At 39.7% G+C, this 22,034-nt stretch overlaps 1 protein-coding gene and 1 long non-coding RNA gene across 2 annotated transcripts in view; one reads left to right on the forward strand and one right to left on the reverse strand.

The window, feature by feature from the left end:
• The first annotated feature begins 5,358 nt into the window (after positions 1-5,358).
• LOC134740265 (uncharacterized) overlaps positions 5,359-22,034 on the forward strand; it is a 113,920-nt gene continuing 97,244 nt past the window's right edge. The window contains exons 1-2 of the long non-coding RNA XR_010127594.1: positions 5,359-5,443; positions 11,437-11,520. This is a non-coding gene — a long non-coding RNA (uncharacterized LOC134740265). The remainder of the gene's footprint in view (positions 5,444-11,436; positions 11,521-22,034) is intronic.
• On the reverse strand, positions 13,056-15,593 carry LOC129007861 (olfactory receptor 56B4). The gene is given in 3 exon segments (XM_054439173.2): positions 13,056-13,384; positions 13,387-13,988; positions 15,577-15,593. Coding segments are annotated over 3 exon segments (948 nt in total).

Here is a 22,034-nt window from a genome sequence, read left to right on the forward strand (position 1 = left end):
GTTGCTCTTCTCGAGGAGTATCTCTGTGGCGTTCTCTGTATTTCCTGAATCTGAATGTTGGCCTGCCTTGCTAGATTGGGGAAGTTTTCCTGGATAATATCCTGCAGAGTGTTTTCCAACTTGTTTCCATTCTCCCCGTCACTTTCAGGTACACCAATCAGACGTAGATTTGGTCTTTTCACATAGTCCCACATTTCTTGGAGGCTTTGCTCATTTCTTTTTATTCTTTTTTCTCTAAACTTCCCTTCTCACTTCATTTCATTCATTTCATCTTCCAGGGCTGATACCCTTTCTTCCATTTGATCGCATCGGCTCCTGAGGCTTCTGCATTCTTCACGTAGTTCTCGAGCCTTGGTTTTCAGCTCCATCAGCTCCTTTAAGCACGTCTCTGTATTGGTTATTCTAGTTATACATTCTTCTAAATTTTTTTCAAAGTTTTCAACTTCTTTGCCTTTGGTTTGAATATCCTCCCGTAGCTCGGGGTAATTTGATTGTCTGAAGCCTTCTTCTCTCAGCTCATCAAAGTCATTCTCCGTCCAGCTTTGTTCCGTTGCTGGTGAAGAACTGCGTTCCTTTGGAGGAGGAGAGGTACTCTGCTTTTTAGAGTTTCCAGTTTTTCTGCTCTGTTTTTTCCCCATCTTTGTGGTTTTATCTACTTTTGGTCTTTGATGATGGTGATGTACAGATGGGTTTTTGGTGTGGATGTGCTTTCTGTTAGTTTTCCTTCTAACAGACAGGACCCTCAGCTGCAGGTCTGTTGGAGTACCTGGCTGGCCGTGTGAGGTGTCAGTCTGCCCCTGCTGGGGGGTGCCTCCCAGTTAGGCTGCTCGGGGGTCAGGGGTCAGGGACCCACTTGAGGAGGCAGTCAGCCCGTTCTCAGATCTCCAGCTGCGTGCTGGGAGAACCACTGCTCTCCTCACAGCTGTCAGACAGGGACATTTAAGTCTGCAGAGGTTACTGCTGTCTTTTTGTTTGTCTGTGCCCTGCCCCCAGAGGTGGAGCCTACAGAGGCAGGCAGGCCTCCTTGAGCTGTGTTGGGCTCCACCCAGTTCAAGCTTCCAGGCTGCTTTGTTTACCTAAGCGAGCCTGGGCAATGGTGGGCGCCCCTCCCCCAGCCTCGCTGCCGAGTTGGTGTTTGGTCTCTGACTGCTGTGCTAGCAATCAGCGAGACTCCGTGGGTGTAGGACCCTCTGAGCCAGGTGTGGGCTATACTCTCCTGGGGCACCGTTTCCTAAGCCCGTCGGAAAAACACAGTATTCGGGTGGTAGTGGCCTGACTTTCCAGGTGCCGTCTGTCACCCCTGGAAAGGGAACTCCCTGACCCCTTGTGCTTCCGAGTGAGGCAATGCCTCACCCCTGCTTCGGTTGGTGCACGGTGCACTCACCCACTGACCTGCGCCCACTGTCTGGCACTCCCTAGTGAGATGAACATGATACCTCAGATGGAAATGCAGAAATCACCCGTCTTCTGCATCGCTCGCACTGGGAGCTGTAGACGGGAGCTCTTCCTATTCGGCCATCTTGGCTCCTCCCCCTCCGTTCTTTATTTCTTTAAGCAAATTTGAGTTACTGTTGTGTCCTTCCGTTTCATTTTGAAGGATTCCCATTAACTTTTTTTGTAGGGTAGCTCTACTAGCTATGGACTCTCTCTTTTTTTTTTGTTTTTGTGCCTCTGGGAGCTGTCTGGGAATGTCTTAATTTTTCCTTTATTCTTGTGAATAGTTTTGCTAGATATAGAAATGTTGGTTGACCTTTTTTTTCCAGCAATTTTAGTACATCACCCACTGACTTCTAACCTCTGTGATTCCTGATGACAAGGCAGCTGTTAATCATACTGAGAATCTCTTTTATGTAATAAGTTGTTTCTTTCCTGCCACTTTTGGGTATCTGTCTTTGTTTTTGTGTTTCTTTTTAAATTTTTCTTTTTTTCTTTTTCTTTTTGTGTTTTTGTCTTTCTAAAGTTAGATTGTAATATGTCTCAATGTACATCTCTTTGAGTTTATCCCAATTGGAATTTGTTGAGCTCTTGGATATATAGAAAAGCACACTTCAATTCCAGTATTTTTATTTTGTTTCTTTTTATAATTTCTCTCTCCTTATTAACATTCTCTGTTTGGTGGGACATTGTTCTCCTTCCTGGTTTGCTTTAGTTCTTTGTCCAAGGTTTCCTTTAGCTCATTGAGTAAATACATTTGATTTAAAGTTTTTGTCTAGTAAATCCTAATACTTGGGTTTCCTCAGTTTCTATTTTTTTAACCCCTGTGTATTGCCTATACTTTCTTTTTTTTTTTTTTTGCCTGCCTCATAGTTTTTGTTAAAAAGTTAACCTCTTAAATATTATAAGCAGTCCAAGCTTTTAAGTGTGTCTGTTGTTTCCTGACTGTTATTCCTCCCTCTGGTGGCAGAGGCTAACACATTCATCAAATGTTTTTGACAAGGCCCCTAGACAGCTGCCATTCTACCCTGGGAGATTCTGAGTTAGGCAAAATAAAGGCAAGCTCTTTGCACCTGTCCTTCAGTGAACCATCAGATGGGTCAAAACAACAATAATTCTTTGAGAACAAGGTCTCCTCTGCTCCTTCTGGTACCGTGAACCCACATAGGAAACATGGGATGCTGTTCTGAAGACTACCACCAAACTGGAGAAGAAGGAATGGAGCCAGAGTGAGTTAGAATGCTGCAAAGGTCTCCTACTGAGATTGTCATCTTTTTCTTGATCAAGTGTTCACCTTATTGCTGCAGACCTTTGACCAGTTCCATTAAAGTTCATTCTAACAATTTGTGCCTGTTTATTTGTTAGTTTGCTGGAGGGGCAGGCTCTTGGAGTTTCTTAATTCACTATTCTCATTAAAGTCACTAGAGAAGATTTTATTTCCTGGTTCTGATGTGCTTGCCTGTCAGGCTTAGCTGCAGCATGTACAGCTTCTCCAATACCCAGTTCCTGCAGTACATGGCAGTCAGCAGCATCCAGTGGCCAGCAGCTTCCCCCCAGTAGCTTCCTGGGGGTGATTTTATAGCAGACGGTCTCTGGTGAGATATCTCCTTGTGAAGAACTTTCCCCAGCATCCTAGAATGTAGATTTTCAGCAAGTTTCATCAGCACAGCATGATTACATTTTCTCTCCATTCCATATCCTCTCCAATAAGGTCTGGATCTCAGCCCAGGAGTCCTTTTTCTTAGGCAGTCTCTCTCATCTGTAGTGACAGTGGCTCCTCCCTGCATCTACTATTCTTATATTCTTTAGAGTTTTCTCTACTTACTAGTCAATCTCTTGATACTCCAGTCCCTTGTTATAGTTAAAAATTATTTATATTAACTTTCTCCTGTTGAAATTCATGTGGTTTCTCTCTCCTGATTGGACACCAAATAATATATTGGAAGAATGAAGCATACTAGAAATTGCTATGAACAATGAATTTAGTAAAGCTTCACAGTCAAATAGAAATAAATTTTGATAATGTAGTTGTGAATATTAAAATTTCTAAGACATTTTTGAATTGAAGTGACATGCTTTAAAAAGTAATTATGACTTAGAACTAAAATTCCAAATTATTTTAGTAAAGTCCAGTGTTCTAGTTATCTATGCTTTTTAACAGACCACCCTAAAGATAGTGGTATCAAACAACACCTATTTTATCATGCTCACAGATTCTGTGTGTCAGGAATTTAAGAGCAGTGCTGTGAGGATGGCATACTTCTACTTCACAAATATGCAGCCTTGGCTCAGAAGACTCAGATAGCTGGAGGTGATCAAATGGTTAGTGACTGGAATCAGTTGAAGACATCTTCACTCACATGTTAGACTTCCTGGGCTAGTATGATTCCAAGGTTGGGCTCAGCTGGGGCTGTTGACTAGAGTCCCCATACTTGGCCTTGTCATGTGGTTTAGACTTCTCATCACATGACAGCTGGATTCTGAGAGGGAGCATCCTCCAGAAAGCATCCAGGGAGCAAATTTTCCAAGAGACACAAGTGGATGCCGAACGGCTTTTTCTGGACGTCTGTCACATTTTCTTGGTTAAAAGTGAATCAGTAAGGCTCAGATTCAAGGAGAAGGGGAACTAAGTTCAATCTCTTGATATGGAATTGTTAATGTTTCATTGCAAAAGAGCATGTGAGGTGGGAGCTATTATTATACTTGTCTTTGGAATGTGCCATACTCAGTGAGATGTTCAATAGAGAATAAAAGAGACATAAAAATGATAAAGTTCTTATCTTGAGCTTGGAATTGGAATGAGAAAATACTGCATAACTATTATGTAATTTGGGCATATTAATAAAAAAGTATGTTTGAATGTGTTAATAAAGTTGTGCATACAACAACCTGTCAAATAGATACATTTAATAAAATGTGCAGATCAATGAAATGGGGATGTGGAGAGATGTGTGAAAGAGATCAGTTCAGCAAAAGTCAGGAGTAGGAAAAAACTGCCAGAAAACATAATAAAAATAAATAAGATGACAGGGTGAAACAAAACAAAATCATAGGAATTACGACAAATATGAATGGACTTAGTTCCCCTATTAAAAGGGAAAGTTCCTCAAATATGGTTAAAAATAAAGATCAAACTAATGGTGTTTCCAAAAGACAGACTGAAGTTAAAATATCAAAGGAATATGGAAAGAAGTGAATGGGAGAAGACAAACTGGCAAATAAAGTAGTATGACAGTATTAAAATCATATAAAGCAAAGTATATGGGCAAATATGAAATACATGACAAACATAAATAAATCATAAAAATAAAACAATGCACAATCTTTTTTTATCCTCATGGCACATATAGAGGAGAGAATAATTAATTGCATAAATCTTCCTGTTGTGTTAGAATTTTTGCTGACTCCAAGATGAATGTTAGGTGTTTATGTATTTCAAAAGAACTGAAACACATGTCCACAGAAGTTATTGAGAGTGGCCTACAATCTGGGCTGCTATGTATAGACACATGCTATGTATTTTTGAATGAATGAATGAATAAATAAATAAATAAATAAATAAATAAAGATATGTATGAATGAAAGTTTAAAGGCAGTTTTGAGGATGGCACAGTATTGCCATCTACCAGAGACATCTAAACTGCCTGAGCCTCAGTACTGCCACTTCCCAGTGGGTGAATTTATATAATTATCCAACTTTAGTCCCTATTTCTTTTTAGAAAAGAATTAATAGTAATCATTTAACAGCTTCCTAATTAAGAGGACTGCTATGAAAATTATGTGAAATTACTCAATCCACTGTGGGAAAGTATTTTGCAAACTGTGAAGAACTCTGCAGGATTAGATGTTATTACTCTGATCCTTCAGGGTAAAAAACCATGGGAGGTTGAGTTAAGTTAAAATCCTTTCTGTAGGGAGGAGCCAAGATGGCCGAATAGGAACAGCTCCGGTCTACAGCTCCCAGCGTGAGCCACGCAGAAGACGGGTGATTTCTGCATTTCCATCTGAGGTACCGTGTTCATCTCACTAGGGAGTGCCAGACAGTGGGCGCAGGTCAGTGGGTGAGTGCACCATGCGCCAGCCAAAGCAGGGGCGAGGCATTGCCTCACTCGGGAAGTGCAAGGGGTCAGGGAGTTCCCCTTCCAGGGGTGACAGATGGCACCTGGAAAATCGGGCCACTCCCACCCGAATACTGTGCTTTTCTGATGGGCTTAAGAAACGGTGCCCCAGGAGAGTATAGCCCGCACCTGGCTCAGAGGGTCCTACACCCACGGAGTCTCACTGATTGCTAGCACAGCAGTCTGAGATCAAACAGCAAGTCGGCAGCGAGGATGGGGGAGGGGCGCCCGCCATTGCCCAGGCTCGCTTACGTAAACAAAGCAGCCTGGAAGCTTGAACTGGGTGGACCCCACCACAGCTCAAGGAGGCCTGCCTGCCTCTGTAGGCTCCACCTGTGGGGGCAGGGCACAGACAAACAAAAAGACAGCAGTAACCTCTGCAGACTTAAATGTCCCTGTCTGACAGCTGTGAGGAGAGCAGTGGTTCTCCCAGCACGCAGCTGGAGATCTGAGAACGGGCTGACTGCCTCCTCAAGTGGGTCCCTGACCCCTGACCCCCGAGCAGCCTAACTGGGAGGCAGCCCCCAGCAGGGGCAGACTGACACCTCACACGGCCAGCCAGGTACTCCAACAGACCTGCAGCTGAAGGTTCTGTCTGTTAGAAGGAAAACTAACAAAAAGGACATCCACACCAAAAACCCATCTGTACATCACCATCATCAAAGACCAAAAGTAGATAAAACCACAAAGATGGGGAAAAAACAGAGCAGAAAAACTGGAAACTCTAAAAAGCAGAGTACCTCTCCTCCTCCAAAGGAACGCAGTTCCTCACCAGCAATGGAACAAAGCTGGACGGAGAATGACTTTGACGAGCTGAGAGAAGAAGGCTTCAGACGATCAAATTACTCCGAGCTACGGGAGGATATTCAAACCAAAGGCAAAGAAGTTGAAAACTTTGAAAAAAATTTAGAAGAATGTATAACTAGAATAACCAATACAGAGAAGTGCTTAAAGGAGCTGATGGAGCTGAAAACCAAGGCTCGAGAACTACGTGAAGAATGCAGAAGCCTCAGGAGCCGATGCGATCAAATGGAAGAAAGGGTATCAGCCCTGGAAGATGAAATGAATGAAATGAAGTGAGAAGGGAAGTTTAGAGAAAAAAGAATAAAAAGAAACAAGCAAAGCCTCCAAGAAATGTGGGACTATGTGAAAAGACCAAATCTACGTCTGATTGGTGTACCTGAAAGTGATGGGGAGAATGGAAACAAGTTGGAAAACACTCTGCAGGATATTATCCAGGAGAACTTCCCCAATCTAGCAAGGCAGGCCAACATTCAGATTCAGGAAATACAGAGAACGCCACAAAGATACTCCTCGAGAAGAGCAACTCCAAGACACATAATTGTCAGATTCACCAAAGTTGAAATGAAGGAAAAAATGTTAAGGGCAGCCAGAGAGAAAGGACGGGTTACCATCAAAGGGAAGCCCATCAGACTAACAGCGGATCTCTCGGCAGAAACCCTACAAGCCAGAAGAGAGTGGGGGCCAATATTCAACATTCTTAAAGAAAAGAATTTTCAACCCAGAATTTCATATCCTGCCAAACTAAGCTTCATAAGTGAAGGAGAAATAAAATCCTTTACAGACAAGCAAATGCTGAGAGATTTTGTCACCACCAGGCCTGCCCTAAAAGAGCTCTTGAAGGAAGCGCTAAACATGGAAAGGCACAACCGGTACCAGCCACTGCAAAATCATGCCAAAATGTAAAGACCATTGAGACTAGGAAGAGACTGCATCAACTAATGAGCAAAATATCCAGCTAACATCATAATGACAGGATCAAATTCACACATAACAATATTAACTTTAAATGTAAATGGACTAAATGCTCCAATTAAAAGACACAGACTGGCAAATTGGATAAAGACTCAAGACCCATCAGTGTGCTGTATTCAGGAAACCCATCTCACGTGCAGAGACACACATAGGCTCAAAATAAAAGGATGGAGGAAGATCTACCAAGCAAATGGAAAACAAAAAAAGGCAGGGGTTGCAATCCTAGTCTCTGATAAAACAGACTTTAAACCAACAAAGATCAAAAGAGACAAAGAAGGCCATTACATAATGGTAAAGGGATTAATTCAACAAGAAGAGCTAACTATCCTAAATATATCTGCACCCAATACAGGAGCACCCAGATTCATAAAGCAAGTCCTGAGTGACCTACAAAGAGACTTAGACTCCCACACATTAATAATGGGAGACTTTAACACCCCACTGTCAACATTAGACAGATCAATGAGACAGAAAGTCAACAAGGATACCCAGGAACTAAACTCAGCTCTGCACCAAGTGGACCTAATAGACATCTACAGAACTCTCCACCCCAAATCAACAGAATACACATTTTTTTCAGCACCACACCACACCTATTCCAAAATTGACCATATACTAGGAAGTAAAGCTCTCCTCAATAAATGTAAAAGAACAGAAATTGTAACAAACTGTCTCTCAGATCACAGTGCAATCAAGCTAGAACTCAGGATTAAGAATCTCACTCAAAACCGCTCAACTACGTGGAAACTGAACAACCTGCTCCTGAATGACTACTGGGTACATAACGAAATGAAGGCAGAAATAAAGATGTTCTTTGAAACCAACGAGAACCAAGACACAACATACCAGATTCTCTGGGATGCATTCAAAGCAGTGTGTAGAGGGAAATTTATAGCACTAAATGCCCACAAGAGAAAGCAGGAAAGATCCAAAATTGACACCCTAACATCAGAATTAAAAGAACTAGAAAAGCAAGAGCAAACACATTCAAAAGCTAGCAGAAGGCAAGAAATAACTAAAATCAGAGCAGAACTGAAGGAAATAGAGACACAAAAAACCCTTCAAAAAATCAATGAATCCAGGAGCTGGTTTTTTGAAAGGATCAACAAAATTGATAGACCGCTAGCAAGATTAATAAAGAAAAAAAGAGAGAAGAATCAAATAGATGCAATAAAAAATGATAAAGGGGATATCACCACCGATCCCACAGAAATACAAACTACCATCAGAGAATATTACAAACACCTCTATGCAAATAAACTAGAAAATCTAGAAGAAATGGATAAATTCCTCAACACATACACCCTCCCAAGACTAAACCAGGAAGAAATTGAATCTCTGAATAGACCAATAACAGGAGCTGAAATTGTGGCAATAATCAATAGCTTACCAACCAAAAAAAGTCCAGGACCAGATGGGTTCACAGCCGAATTCTACCAGAGGTACAAGGAGGAGCTGGTACCATTCCTTCTGAAACTATTCCAATCAATAGAAAAAGAGGGAATCCTCCCTAACTCATTTTATGAGGCCAGCATCATCCTGATACCAAAGCCTGGCAGAGACACAACAAAAAAAGAGAATTTTAGACCAATATCCTTGATGAACATTGATGCAAAAATCCTCAATAAAATACTGGCAAACAGAATCCAGCAGCACATCAAAAAGCTTATCCACCATGATCAAGTGGACTTCATCCCTGGGATGCAAGGCTGGTTCAATATACGCAAATCAATAAATGTAATCCAGCATATAAACAGAACCAAAGTCAAAAACCACATGATTATCTCAATAGATGCAGAAAAGGCCTTTGACAAAATTCAACAACCCTTCATGCTAAAAACTCTCAATAAATTAGGAATTGATGGGACGTATCTCAAAATAATAAGAGCTATTTATGACAAACCCACAGCCAATATCATACTGAATGGGCAAAAACTGGAAGCATTCCCTTTGAAAACTGGCACAAGACAGGGATGCCCTCTCTCGCCACTTCTATTCAACATAGTGTTGGAAGTTCTGGCCAGGGCAATTAGGCAAGAGAAGGAAATCAAGGGTATTCAATTAGGAAAAGAGGAAGTCAAATTGTCCCTGTTTGCAGATGACATGATAGTATATCTAGAAAACCCCATTGTCTCAGCCCAAAATCTCCTTAAGCTGATAAGCAACTTCAGCAAAGTCTCAGGATACAAAATCAATGTACAAAAATCACAAGCATTCTTATACATCAATAACAGACAAACAGAGAGCCAAATCATGAGTGAACTCCCATTCACAATTGCTTCAAAGAGAATAAAATACCTAGGAATCCAACTTACAAGGGATGTGAAGGACCTCTTCAAGGAGAACTACAAACCACTGCTCAAGGAAATAAAAGAGGATACAAACAAATGGAAGAACATTCCATGCTCATGGGTAGGAAGAATCAATATCATGAAAATGTCCATCCTTCCCAAGGTAATTTACAGATTCAATGCCATCCCCATCAAGCTACCAATGACTTTCTTCACAGAATTGGAAAAAACTACTTTAAAGTTCATATGGAACCAAAAAAGAGCCCGCATCGCCAAGTCAATCCTAAGCCAAAAGAACAAAGCTGGAGGCATCACGCTACCTGACTTCAAACTATACTACAAGGCTACAGTAACCAAAACAGCATGGTACTGGTACCAAAACAGAGATATAGATCAATGGAACAGAACAGAGCCGTCAGAAATAATGCCACATATCTACAACCATCTGATCTTTGACAAACCTGAGAAAAACAACAAATGGGGAAAGGATTCCCTATTTAATAAATGGTGCTGGGAAAACTGGCTAGCCATATGTAGAAAGCTGAAACTGGATCCCTTCCTTACACCTTATACAAAAATCAATTCAAGATGGATTAAAGACTTAAATGTTAGACCTAAAACCATAAAAACCCTAGAAGAAAACCTAGGCAACACCATTCAGGACATAGGCATGGGCAAGGACTTCATGTCTAAAACACCAAAAGCAATGGCAACAAAAGCCAAAATTGACAAATGGGATCTAATTAAACTAAAGAGCTTCTGCACAGCAAAGGAAACTACCAACAGAGTGAACAGGCAACCTACCAAATGGGCGAAAATTTTCGTAACCTACTCATCTGACAAAGGGCTAATATCCAGAATCTACAATGAACTCCAACAAATTTACAAGAAAAAAACAAACAACCCCATCAAAAAGTGGGTGAAGGACATGAACAGACACTTCTCAAAAGAAGACATTTATGCAGCCAAAAAACACATGAAAAAATGCTCACCATCACTGGCCATCAGAGAAATGCAAATAAAAACCACAATGAGATACCATCTCACACCAGTTAGAATGGCAATCATTAAAAAGTCAGGAAACAACAGGTGCTGGAGAGGATGTGGAGAAATAGGAACACTTTTACACTGTTGGTGGGACTGTAAACTAGTTCAACCCTTGTGGAAGTCAGTGTGGCGATTCCTCAGGGATCTAGAACTAGAAATTCCATTTGACCCAGCCATCCCATTACTGGGTATATACCCAAAGGACTATAAATCATGCTGCTATAAAGACACATGCACACGTATGTTTACTGCCGCATTATTCACAATAGCAAAGACTTGGAACCAACCCAAATATCCAACAATGATAGACTGGATTAAGAAAATGTGGCACATATACACCATGGAATACTATGCAGCCATAAAAAATGATGAGTTCATGTCCGTTGTAGGGACATGGATGAAACTGGAAATCATCATTCTCAGTAAACTATCGCAAGAACAAAAAACCAAACACCGCATATTCTCACTCATAGGTGGGAATTGAACAGTGAGAACACATGGACACAGGAAGGGGAACATCACACTTTGGGGACTGTTGTGGGTTGGGGGGAGGGGGGAGGGATAGCATTGGGAGATATACCTAATGCTAGATGACGAGTTGGTGGGTGCAGCGCACCAGCATGGCACATGTATACATATGTAACTTACCTACACATTCGGCACATGTACCATAAAACCTAAAGTATAATAATAATAATAATAATAATAATAATAATAAAAGAAAAAAAAATCCTTTCTGTAATTGTCTCTCTCTTGCCTCTTCTTATTAGATATCAATTGCTTCCATTTGAATCACTGTCAAGAAAGAGTGAAGCAGCCAATTCTTTTGGAGGAAGCTGATAGTCTCTTTTTGGGTAAGTTTCCAAGCGTAACTCTTAAGAAGTCCTGTCCCGCACACAGATGACTTCCCCCTGCAGCTCTGTTATGCTGCCCAGCATCCATTACTCTGATGAGATGAGCTGATGGTTTCTGTTGTTGCTTTAGTGCTTGTGCTATTTCCTAAGAAGTTGTTTTCCAAGGTGGACTCATGTGCAAACTTCCTGAGGTCATTATTCAGACCATGGTCCAGGTATTCTCTTTGATACACAGAATTCAACAGATCTTGTGATGCTCCCTGATTATATCATGAATTAAGCACCTCTTGTGTTCAGTGTTCTGACTGAGGCTCAGAGAAAGTACACATGAACGGTTCTTGTACTCAGAAAGTGTGCAATTTTGTTAGGTGAGAAAACAGCAAAAATTCAGTTAGCTTTAATTAACAGGTTATTTGAAACTATTTTTATAGGGCATTTTCCAGGATCTGTTTTCTTCCTTTCCTAGCAAGAAAACTGCCACATAGTTAGATTTATATTTCCATGTGCATATCTTATTTCAAAGCATGTATTCTTTATCTCTTTTGATTGTCACAGCATGCTTGAGATTTGGCTCAGCAAAATGTTATGATTTTTATCACTTTTAATCAGAAGAATTGAAACATAGGGAGGTTTCATAAGTTGTTCAAGTTCACACAGAAATTTTGGAACAGAGCAAGACTGAGAGTGAGAATAGTGCTATGGTTTTTCAATCAGACTTCCCAAGACTTGAATCCCAGCTCTCCCACTTAGAAACTGTGCTGTCAGGGGGCAAGTTCTATAATTTCCAGTGCCTGAGTTTTCTTAGCTGGAAATTGGGAATAATATTGTACCTGCCCAAAGGGTTATTGTGAGAATTGAGTCAGATAATCTACATACATATTTTAACAAAGTTTCTGGCCCAGAAGAAGTATTTAACACTTGTTAATCATTAATTCATTAATTATTGATATTTTTTTGAGTACGAAAATTAAACTTTACTACTTTTTAATAAACATTTATTGTTTACTTTTTATTATCATAAAAATTGCATATGAAAAGCACATAAATATGTAAGAGTTAAACATGTAAGAGTTAAATATTAAAGGCTTTGTTTTCTATTATTACTAATATTATAATGATTTTTATGAATAACTTTTTGACTGCATTTAGACTATTTCTTTTGGATATTTTTCTAAAATAGAATTACTGGTTAAGAACATTTAAACATTTGCAAACATTTTGATAAATTTTACCAAATTGCTTTTTGGTGTGTTCACAGTCCTACCAGTTGTGTAGGAAAGTGTTAATCTTGGGGTAGGCTAGCATTAATAGTTAGAAACATTTCACTTTTTTGTTCTTACTTATTTTCCAGGTAATAGGAAATTTTCTTGTAATTTTAATATAGATATTTTGATTAGTGAGGCTGACAGTTTTCATGATTTTATTGGCCATTTTTTTTCCTAGGGAGTGTGGTTAGTGCAGATTATAACCCTGATCTATTGAGAGCTAAAACCTCTGTCATTTCCTAACATCTTACTGGATTCCTAAAGCTGGAGTTACTTGGACACATCCTGACCCAGCCCAAGCAGTCTCTGAAAGCCCAGTCTGAGTTTGTGCATCCTGACTGCATAGACCAGGGGGTTGAGTGCAGGGGGGATGACATTGTGCAGCACATTAAGGAACACAGGAATAAGGGGAATCTTTTTCTCTGCAAGGTATGTGATAGACAGCACAATGATACCTGTGTAGAAGAAGAGGATGAGGATGAGGTGGGAGCTACAAGTGCTCAGAGCCTTGGACACTGCTTCTGCTGAGTTCAGCCTCAGCACAGAGTGAAGGATTGCAGCATAGGAAGAAAATACCAGAGCCATATCACTCCCAAGACCCATGCTAGCATCAGTTGGTAAAATTTGTTCACAGTGATGTCATCACAAGCCAGGCTGATAACCCCCAAGTTAGAACAGAGGCAATGCTCAATTTCATTCCTGGAACAGTAGTGTCTCTGGGCAGCCAGTATAGGCACTGGGATGGTCAACAGGCCATTCCTGAGCACTGTGGCTTTGAAGACAAAAGCTTTAGTGACTATGGAGGGGTACTGAAGAGGGCGACAGATGGCTATGTATCTGTCTACTGCCATGCAGAGAAAGATGCCTGACTCCATGCAGAAGAAGCAGTGGATGGCATAGATCTGAGCAAAACACTCGGGGAGGCTGATGGCCTTGGCATCAAACCAGAAGATGGCCAGGATCTTGGGCATAATGGTGGTGGCCAGGCCAATGTCCACCACTGCTAATATGCCCAGCAAATGGTACATGGGTTTATGTAGCATGGTCTCATGTTGAATGGTGATTATGATGAGGAGATTGGCACCAAGAGCTAAGAGGTAGAGCAGAGCCAGGGGCAGGGAGAGCCAGTGCTGCCACTCATGAATGCCTGATAATCCCATCAGGGTGAACTGGGAAATCTGGAGGCTGGAGCCATTGGTAACACTGGTGGAGGTATCCATGGAATGGGTGCCTCAGTCTCAGTGTCTGTCTGAAATAGAAGGAAGCTCTGTTTAAAAGTTCAGCTAAAGGGCTGAGCATCATGGTTCATGCCTGTAATCCCAGCACTCTGGGAGGCTGAGACGGGCAGATAATTTGAGGTCAGGAGTTCGAGACTGACCTGGCTAACATGGCAAAATCTCATCTCTGCTGAGAATACAAAAATTAGCTGGGTGTGATGGTGCCTGTCTGTAATGCCAGCTACACGGGAGACTGAGGCACGAGAATCATTGAACCTGTGAGGCGGAGGTTGCCATGAGCCGAGATTGTGCCACCGCACCCCAGCCTGGACAACAGAGTGAGACCCTGTCTTAAAAAACAAAACAAAACAAAACAAAACAAAACAGTTAAGTGTCTTGGTAAGAGCCCCTCAATAGTGAACCAGCTCCTTTTATTCATGAATGACCCTCAACTTTATTTGACTTCTGGAAATATTCCACAGAGGAATAACAAAAAAAGCAAAAAAATTCTAAACAGAAGAGTTGGAATAACTATTTTTCATCACCACTTGTATGTCTAATAAGCATGTCCACATATATTAACAACAGTCTTATCACTAACAGATAACAAATGTTAGTATTTGATTTACTTCCAATTTTCTGTTTTATTTTTAAACAGTCTACATCATTATCTAGAGATAATTTTGTATCTTGTTTTTGTCTTTTAGCAGTATGTGTTAAGATGTAATATAAGCACTCAAAAATTTTACTTCATGGATGAATACATTAACCAAAGACTTCACAATGTTATTTAAAAAGTGTGATGTTAATTTTAATTGCTGCTTTAAATTTTTGCATTTGGCTATTCTATAATTTACTAACAGGTATTTTGCTTTTAATATTGTTTTCCTTGAGTAGAGTTTCAAAAGTGATGCAAAAGTTATATATACAAAGGATATAATAGTCTTAAAATTTTAAATATAATTTTGATTTTATTTTAAGATATATTATCTATACATGGTAAAAATTAAAATAAAATGAAAAATATAAACAATGAAAAGTAAGACTCTCATGCTTGGGGCTTTGAAATCTCTTTCCTTTTCACCAGAGGCAGCGAGTAATATGTTTCTTGGGAATCCTTCCATTAATAGCTTATGCATGGATAAAAACATATATATATAATTTTCATAAAAGACATAATCAAATGTTAGCATACCCTTCTCCTTTTTTCTTTCCTTTTCTTTTTTAACTTGATATTTTGGAGACTGCTCCATATTTCCATAATGCTGTTAAGTTGCATTATTTTCTACCACTTAGATATCCTATAGTTTAATGAGAATTTTTTTTGTATCTTTAGAATTGATATATCATAGTTGTAGATATTTTGGAGGTACATGTGATATTTTGATACATGTAGACAATGTGTAATGATCAAATCAGTGTAATTAGGATATCCATCACCTCAAGCATTTATCTTTTCTTTGTGTTAGGAACATTACAATTCTCTTTTAGCGATTTTGAAACATACAGTAAATTATCAACTATAATTTTCCTACTGTGCTATTGAATACTAGAACTTATTTCTTCTACCTAACTGTATTTTTGTCCCCATCAGACACCCTCTATTCTTCCCCTACCCCCACCCTTTCCAGCCTCTGGTAACCACCATTCTATTCACTACTTCTGTGAGATCCACTTTTTTTCTTTTTCCGGTTCAAGCGATTCTCCTGCCTCAGCCTCCTGAGTAGCTGGGATTACAGGTGTGTGCCACCACGCCCGGCTAATTTTTGTATTTTTAGTAGAGACGGGGTTTCACCATGTTGGCCAGGCTGGTCTCAAACTCCTGACCTCAGGTGATCCGCCTGCCTTGGCCTCCCAAAGTGCTGGGATTACAGGCGTGAGCCACCGTGCCCGGCTGAGATCCACTTTTTAAGCTCCCAAACATGAGTAAGAACATGTAATATTTGTCTTTGTCTACTTGATTTATTTCACTTAACACAATAACCTCCAGTTCCATTCATGTTTCTGAAATGACAGGATTTTATTCCTTTTTGTGGCTGAATAATAGGCTACTGTGTGTGTGTATCACATTGGATATATATATACACTCTCTATACTGTATACAGTGTGTGTATATATAGTGTGTATGTGTCTATATATATCTCATATTTTCTTTATCCATTCATCCATCCATGAACACTTAGGTTGATTCCATATCTTCGCTATTGTGAATAGTGCTGCAATAAACATGACAGTGCAGATATCTCTTCTATGTACTGATTTCCTTTCTTTTGGATATAAACCCAGCAGTGAAGTTGCTGTACCATATGGTAGTTCTCTTTTTAGTTTTTTTGAGGAACCTCCATATTGTTTTCCATAATGGCTGTACTACTTTACAATCCCACCAACAGTGTACAAGCATTCCCCTTTCTCTGCACCTTTGCTTGCATTTTCGTATTTTTGATAATAGCCATTCTAACTGGAATGAGATGATATCTCTTGTGGTTTCTATTTTCATTTCCCCAATGATTAGTGATGTTGAGCAGTTTTTAATATAGCTGTTCGCCATTTGTATGTCTTCTTTTGAGATATCTATTCAGATATTCTGCCTTTTTTTTTTTTTTGAGACGGAGTCTTGCTCTGTCACCCAGGCTGGAGTGCAGTGGCACAATCTGGGCTCACTGCAAGCTCTGCCTCTGGCCTCAGCCTCCCCAGTAGCTGGGACTACAGGCGCCCACCACCATGCCTGGCTAATTTTTTGTATTTTGGGTTTCACTCTGTTAGCCAGGATGGTCTTGATCTCCTGACCTAGTGATCCGCCTGCCTCGGCTTCCCAAAGTGCTGGAATTACAGGTGTGAGCCACCGCACCCAGCTTCTGCTCCCTTTTTAATTGGATTATGTATTTTTTTCTAGTGAGTTTCATATATATTCTGGTTATTAATCCCTTGTCAGGGAGTTTGCAAATATTTTCTCGCTTTCTCTCATCATAAATTGTTTTTCTTTCAGTAAACATGTGAGTTTGAAACAGAAGGAAGTTTGCAAGAAAATATCGAAAAGTTATCAGACATGTTTCTTCCTCCAATAGGTGTCAATTGGCCCATGGAGAAATACACCCATAAAAAGTAAATGTAAGCTCACTTTCTTAAAGATTCTGTAGGTTGTATATTTGTTGGGCATTTAATCTGTTTCCAGTATTTTCTACTATAAAAAATGAAGCTGTAAATGTACTTTTTCTTGTATCTTTATGCATATGTATAAGTTTCTCCACATAATAATTTCCAAAAACTAAACTGCTGGGTCAAATGGAATGAAACGATATTGATTTGACAAGCCAAATTGTTTTTTAAAGAGGTTATTCTGACCCTGTATGAAAGTATGGGGATTTTGAATGCTCTTGATGTATACAAAATTGTTGTTACATAGATACGTTGTAGTACTTTACACATCCAGAATTTGTTCATGAGTGTGTCTGTTTCATCATGTCCATGCCAAAATTTGGAATTTTAATTTAAAATATTTATTAATTATTCTATTAATATAATAGAATGAAAATTGACATATCAATTTTGTTTTAGTGTTCACTTCATTGTTTAGTAAATTTTAACATTTTCAAGCACTTATTTTCCATTTATAAGCTTACTCATTAATTTTCTATTTTATCTTATTATCTATGTATTATTTATCCAATTTGTCTTGTAGTACTAAAGAAAATAATGTTTTTAAAGTGCTTACCATTGCAGTATATACTACTTGGGTGATGGGTGCACCAAAATCTCAGGAATTACCACTAAAGAACTTATCCATGTAACCAAACACCACCAGTTCATCCAAAACTATTAAAATATTAACAATAAAAATAAAAATAATAAAGTGCTTACCATGGAGTCTGGCAGCACAACCTTATGAATATGTATGAGTTTCACTATATCTTGAGAATATGACTTCTTTTTAAAGATTATTATGGTTAAGAATTTTATTATCAAAATTATTACATCTCAGAAAGTTCAAATGTTACAGCAACGTGTAAACACTCCACGTGAGAAAAAAGAGATACTTCTTCCCTTCCAAAAGTTCCCCCCACCTCCTTTGCCCCGACCTCCCCCTGGAAATTTTGGTCTTGACAGCACCCTGCCCACACAGAGTGGCTGGGATCTCTGTCCCTGCTAGACAGGGTGAGGGCCGCTTGCCCACTGGCCTCTCCCTTTGGTTAACAGCCAAGGGGACAATGCAAACCCCAGCCCAAATGAAGAGACATTTACATACGTTTTATATAATATAGCATCCCAAGCAGCATGATTTCTTCTTCCAATGCTCTCCCAGACTGATGGGTTTGTGGGGGAAGCAAAAAGAAAAGTACTCTGCTGAACATTAAAAAAAAAAAACTCCCCTCATTTGAGCAGACACCTGAATTTAATTTTGAAAACTGAAATTTTATAACAGTCATACACAAAGAGAGAAGGCTGTTCATATGATAGTTGTAGGACAAAGTAGAAAAGAAAGGGATGCAAGAGGCTACAGGGAAAAATGAAGAGAAAACAAGTTAGCGGGGATGAAGGAGGGAGATTCACAGTATTATCTTGTTATTCATTACCCCTACCATGGTTATAACTAAATACAAAATTATAAAAAACATCAGATATTACAGTAAACAAGTGAAATCAATAAGCTGGCAACCATACAAAATTTGAAAAGATTATGTACCCAACCTGGTCTGGCCCTAGGACTCCTCTAGAGGTGTACAGCATGGGGAGAAGTCGGTCTGCTCTCGTCTCCCATCTAGAACAGTGTTAGGGGTGTGGGTGGCTTGGTAACAGTTTCACAAGGCCCACTCTCACATAGGCATCCCCCGAAGAAATGTGGGGCAGCCCACACACAATCAGTCCTGTTGGTGCCACTCCACAAACCTGTCTTCCCACTCTTACCCTATACACACAGTGCATGCTCCTCAATCATGGAGACAGTCGTGCTCATGGGATTGTCAACTCCTGATTAATTGGGAGTAGAAAAAGTACAATTCAGAGCATTTCAAACCACTTGGTGTCCTTCCCAATCAAATTTATTGCCAAAAGCTTGTAAGTAGCAGTGCAATTGGCCTATATTCCTCTCATAAGGATATTACTTCTATCTGTTGAATTTTCTGGGAAATTTTCCTCCAATTCATTTTCTATTAAATTCTATTTATCCTTTAAAAATGTATTATGCACATGCACACATTTAAATTTTTTTTTTTTTTCTTAAAGACAGGGTCCATTTCACTGAGGCTGGAGTGCAGTGGCATGATCACGGCTCACTGCAGCCTTGACCTCATGGGCCCAAGCAATCTTCCCACCCCAGCCTCCTGAGTAGCTGGGACTACAGGCATGAACCACCAGCCTTGGCTAATTTTTGTATTTTTTTGTAGAGATGATGTTTCACCATGTTACTCAGGCTGGTCTCAAACTCCTGGGCTCAAGTGATCTGCCCGTCTTGGCCTCCCAAAGAGCTGGGATTACAGACATGAGCCACTTCACCAGGCCACATTTAAACTTTTATGTAGTCTTAACATTTGCACTTTTAAAATTAATTATTTCATGACTAGTAAGCTTTTAATAATGCAAACTCAGGTTTTTGTTTTTTGTTTTGTTTTGTTCTTTGAGACGGAGTCTTGCTCTGTTGCCCAGGCTAGAGTGCAGTGGCACGATCTCAGCTCACTGCAACCTCTGATCCCAGGTTTAAGCAATTCTCCTGCCTCAGCCCCCGAAGTAGCTGGGACAACAGGCGTGTACTACCACGCCCAGCTAATGTTTGTATTTTTAGTAGAGAGGGGGTTTCACTATGTTGGCCAGGATGGTCTCGATCTCTTGACTTCAGGATCTGCCTGCCTTGGTCTCCAAAAGTGCTGGGATCTCCCAAAGCGTTGGGATTACAGGCCTGAGCCAACGCGCCCGGCCAAATTCAGTATTTTAATAACCATTTGTTTGCATTTTCTTTACAAAAATTTATTTAAAAAATAATTTTTAACTGATAAAGAGAGAAAGTGTCTAAATTAATTTTCCCCCGCAAATAACTAGACCATTGTTCCAGTACCATTCAGTAAATAATCCCTCTCTTCCCCGTTAGTTTGCAATGCCCTTTTTTTGTCATATATTAAATTTAAAAATATATTCAAAGATCACTGCTTGCCTGCAAATTTTTTCTGGTTTTAGTGCCTGTACCAATTGAATTAGTTTATTTGCTATTTTGTAGAAGAGATTCTTATTACTAACTTCAAATAACTTTTTAAAAATTAACAAAAAACTGGTTGCAATTTTTTGAATACTATATTAAAACATGTAAATCAATTATGGAAGAAGTGATGTCATTATCTCATTGATTCTTTCCATTCAGAAATATTATGTTTTTCCTTTCTGTCATAGGTATTTTTGGATTTTTTCCCATTATTGTTACTTTTTCCCTCCATTATACTTTCTAATTGGCTATTGTTACCTAAGAAACCTTCTGATTATTATAATTTTAAGGAAATGTTTTCCAAAATACAGTTATTTTACAGTAGTACTTTGCAAAGCTAGCAGCTTTTTATTAAATTATTGTCTCTTTCAAATTTTCTGTTTTTGGCAGAACAATGTATTACCTATCATTACGATAGTTTTGAATAATGTACACTTTTATTTTTATTTTGCATATTATTACAATATTTAGAATTTTCAAAACTATACAAAAGAAATGGTGATAGTCAACATCTTGTCTAGCTCTGAACTTTAAACCCTCTCTAGAGTTCTCTCTCTTATGGCACTGGCTAATCCTTTTCTGATAAATGTTTTTATTTATTTAGGTGATTTGATGTTTATTTCTAGTTCTTAATTTTTTTTTTAATTGGGCATTGGTGAAGTCAATAACTATTTTTGGGAGTCTCAGATGTGTGATTTAAGCGGCAGGATCTCCTGCTTTCACCATTCCTTCAGTATTTATAGATCTCTTCCTCTGTGTCAGACTCCACGAGGCAGGAGTGTGTACTTCCACTGGTAGGGATTTCTATTATTTCCAGCATGTCCAGAAAAGAGCTCAGATTCATTTTTCTCACTTTTTCTCCAGGTCTCAGGCCTTTGTCTCTGCACAGGTGAGGATCTTGAAGGAAAAGAGGGCCAGAGTTGGAAGGATCAAACTGAGAAAGCCAGGGAGGAAGGAGAAAAAGAGGCAGGGGCAACGAAGACAGAGACCTATGAACAGAAAAGGAAACAGCTTCTCACCTCTGGCCTCTTGGTTCCTCCCTGCTAGGAGATTCAGGACAGATCCTTTCTAAATGGAATTGCTTTCTGTAGCTGCTTCTGATCTCTTGGCTACACATCTCTTTTATCACTTTGTTGCTGAGAGTACCTCTCATTCTCTCCCGTGGGGTTTGGGCTGTTGAACAAATTGGAGCACCAAGATGCCCTGGACCTTCTCTGCTACTCCCTATGTGCTCCATGAGGCTTCCTCTAATTTTCTTCCTGTGTGCCCCAATACTTGGAGTTTACTCACCACCACCCCAAGTGACCTCTCTATGATTTTAGAGGAGTATCAAACTCAACTTAAGGGACAGAATTACTCAGCCCCTAGTCCCATGGGAAGCACTCTTAGATAGTCTTCTCTGTCATGATGAAGGGTTGGGAGGAAGTGTCCCTCCTTCTGGTATGAATCCCTGAATGTCTGTTCCTCTCCCCAATACAAACAGCTCAATTCAGCCTCTTCAGGAGCCATTTTCCAGTGGATTTATTTTCTAGCCTATACTTTATCTTTTACCACTTCCTTTATCATGGGTTTTCTCTCCATATACACACATATATAAAATGCAGATGCCCCCTTTGTTGGCTATTTCCCATCTGTCTCTCCAGATGTCTTTCCCACCTTGCTTTGTATCCAGAGAGTTTAAAATCTATGGCCTCTGGTTTATTGTTGGATTTGGCCAGGCGGAGGCACTGGTGGGAGATCAGAGGGCAGCAGGGAATACAAGTAGAGGATTTATTTTTCTGACTCTCTTCCTATTGGCTCACTGTTTGACAGTGCCTGTGTTTCTCTACTAAAAACCACTGATCC

This window comes from Pongo pygmaeus, chromosome 9 (genome assembly GCF_028885625.2).
Source record: "Pongo pygmaeus isolate AG05252 chromosome 9, NHGRI_mPonPyg2-v2.0_pri, whole genome shotgun sequence".
NCBI lineage: Eukaryota > Metazoa > Chordata > Mammalia > Primates > Hominidae > Pongo > Pongo pygmaeus.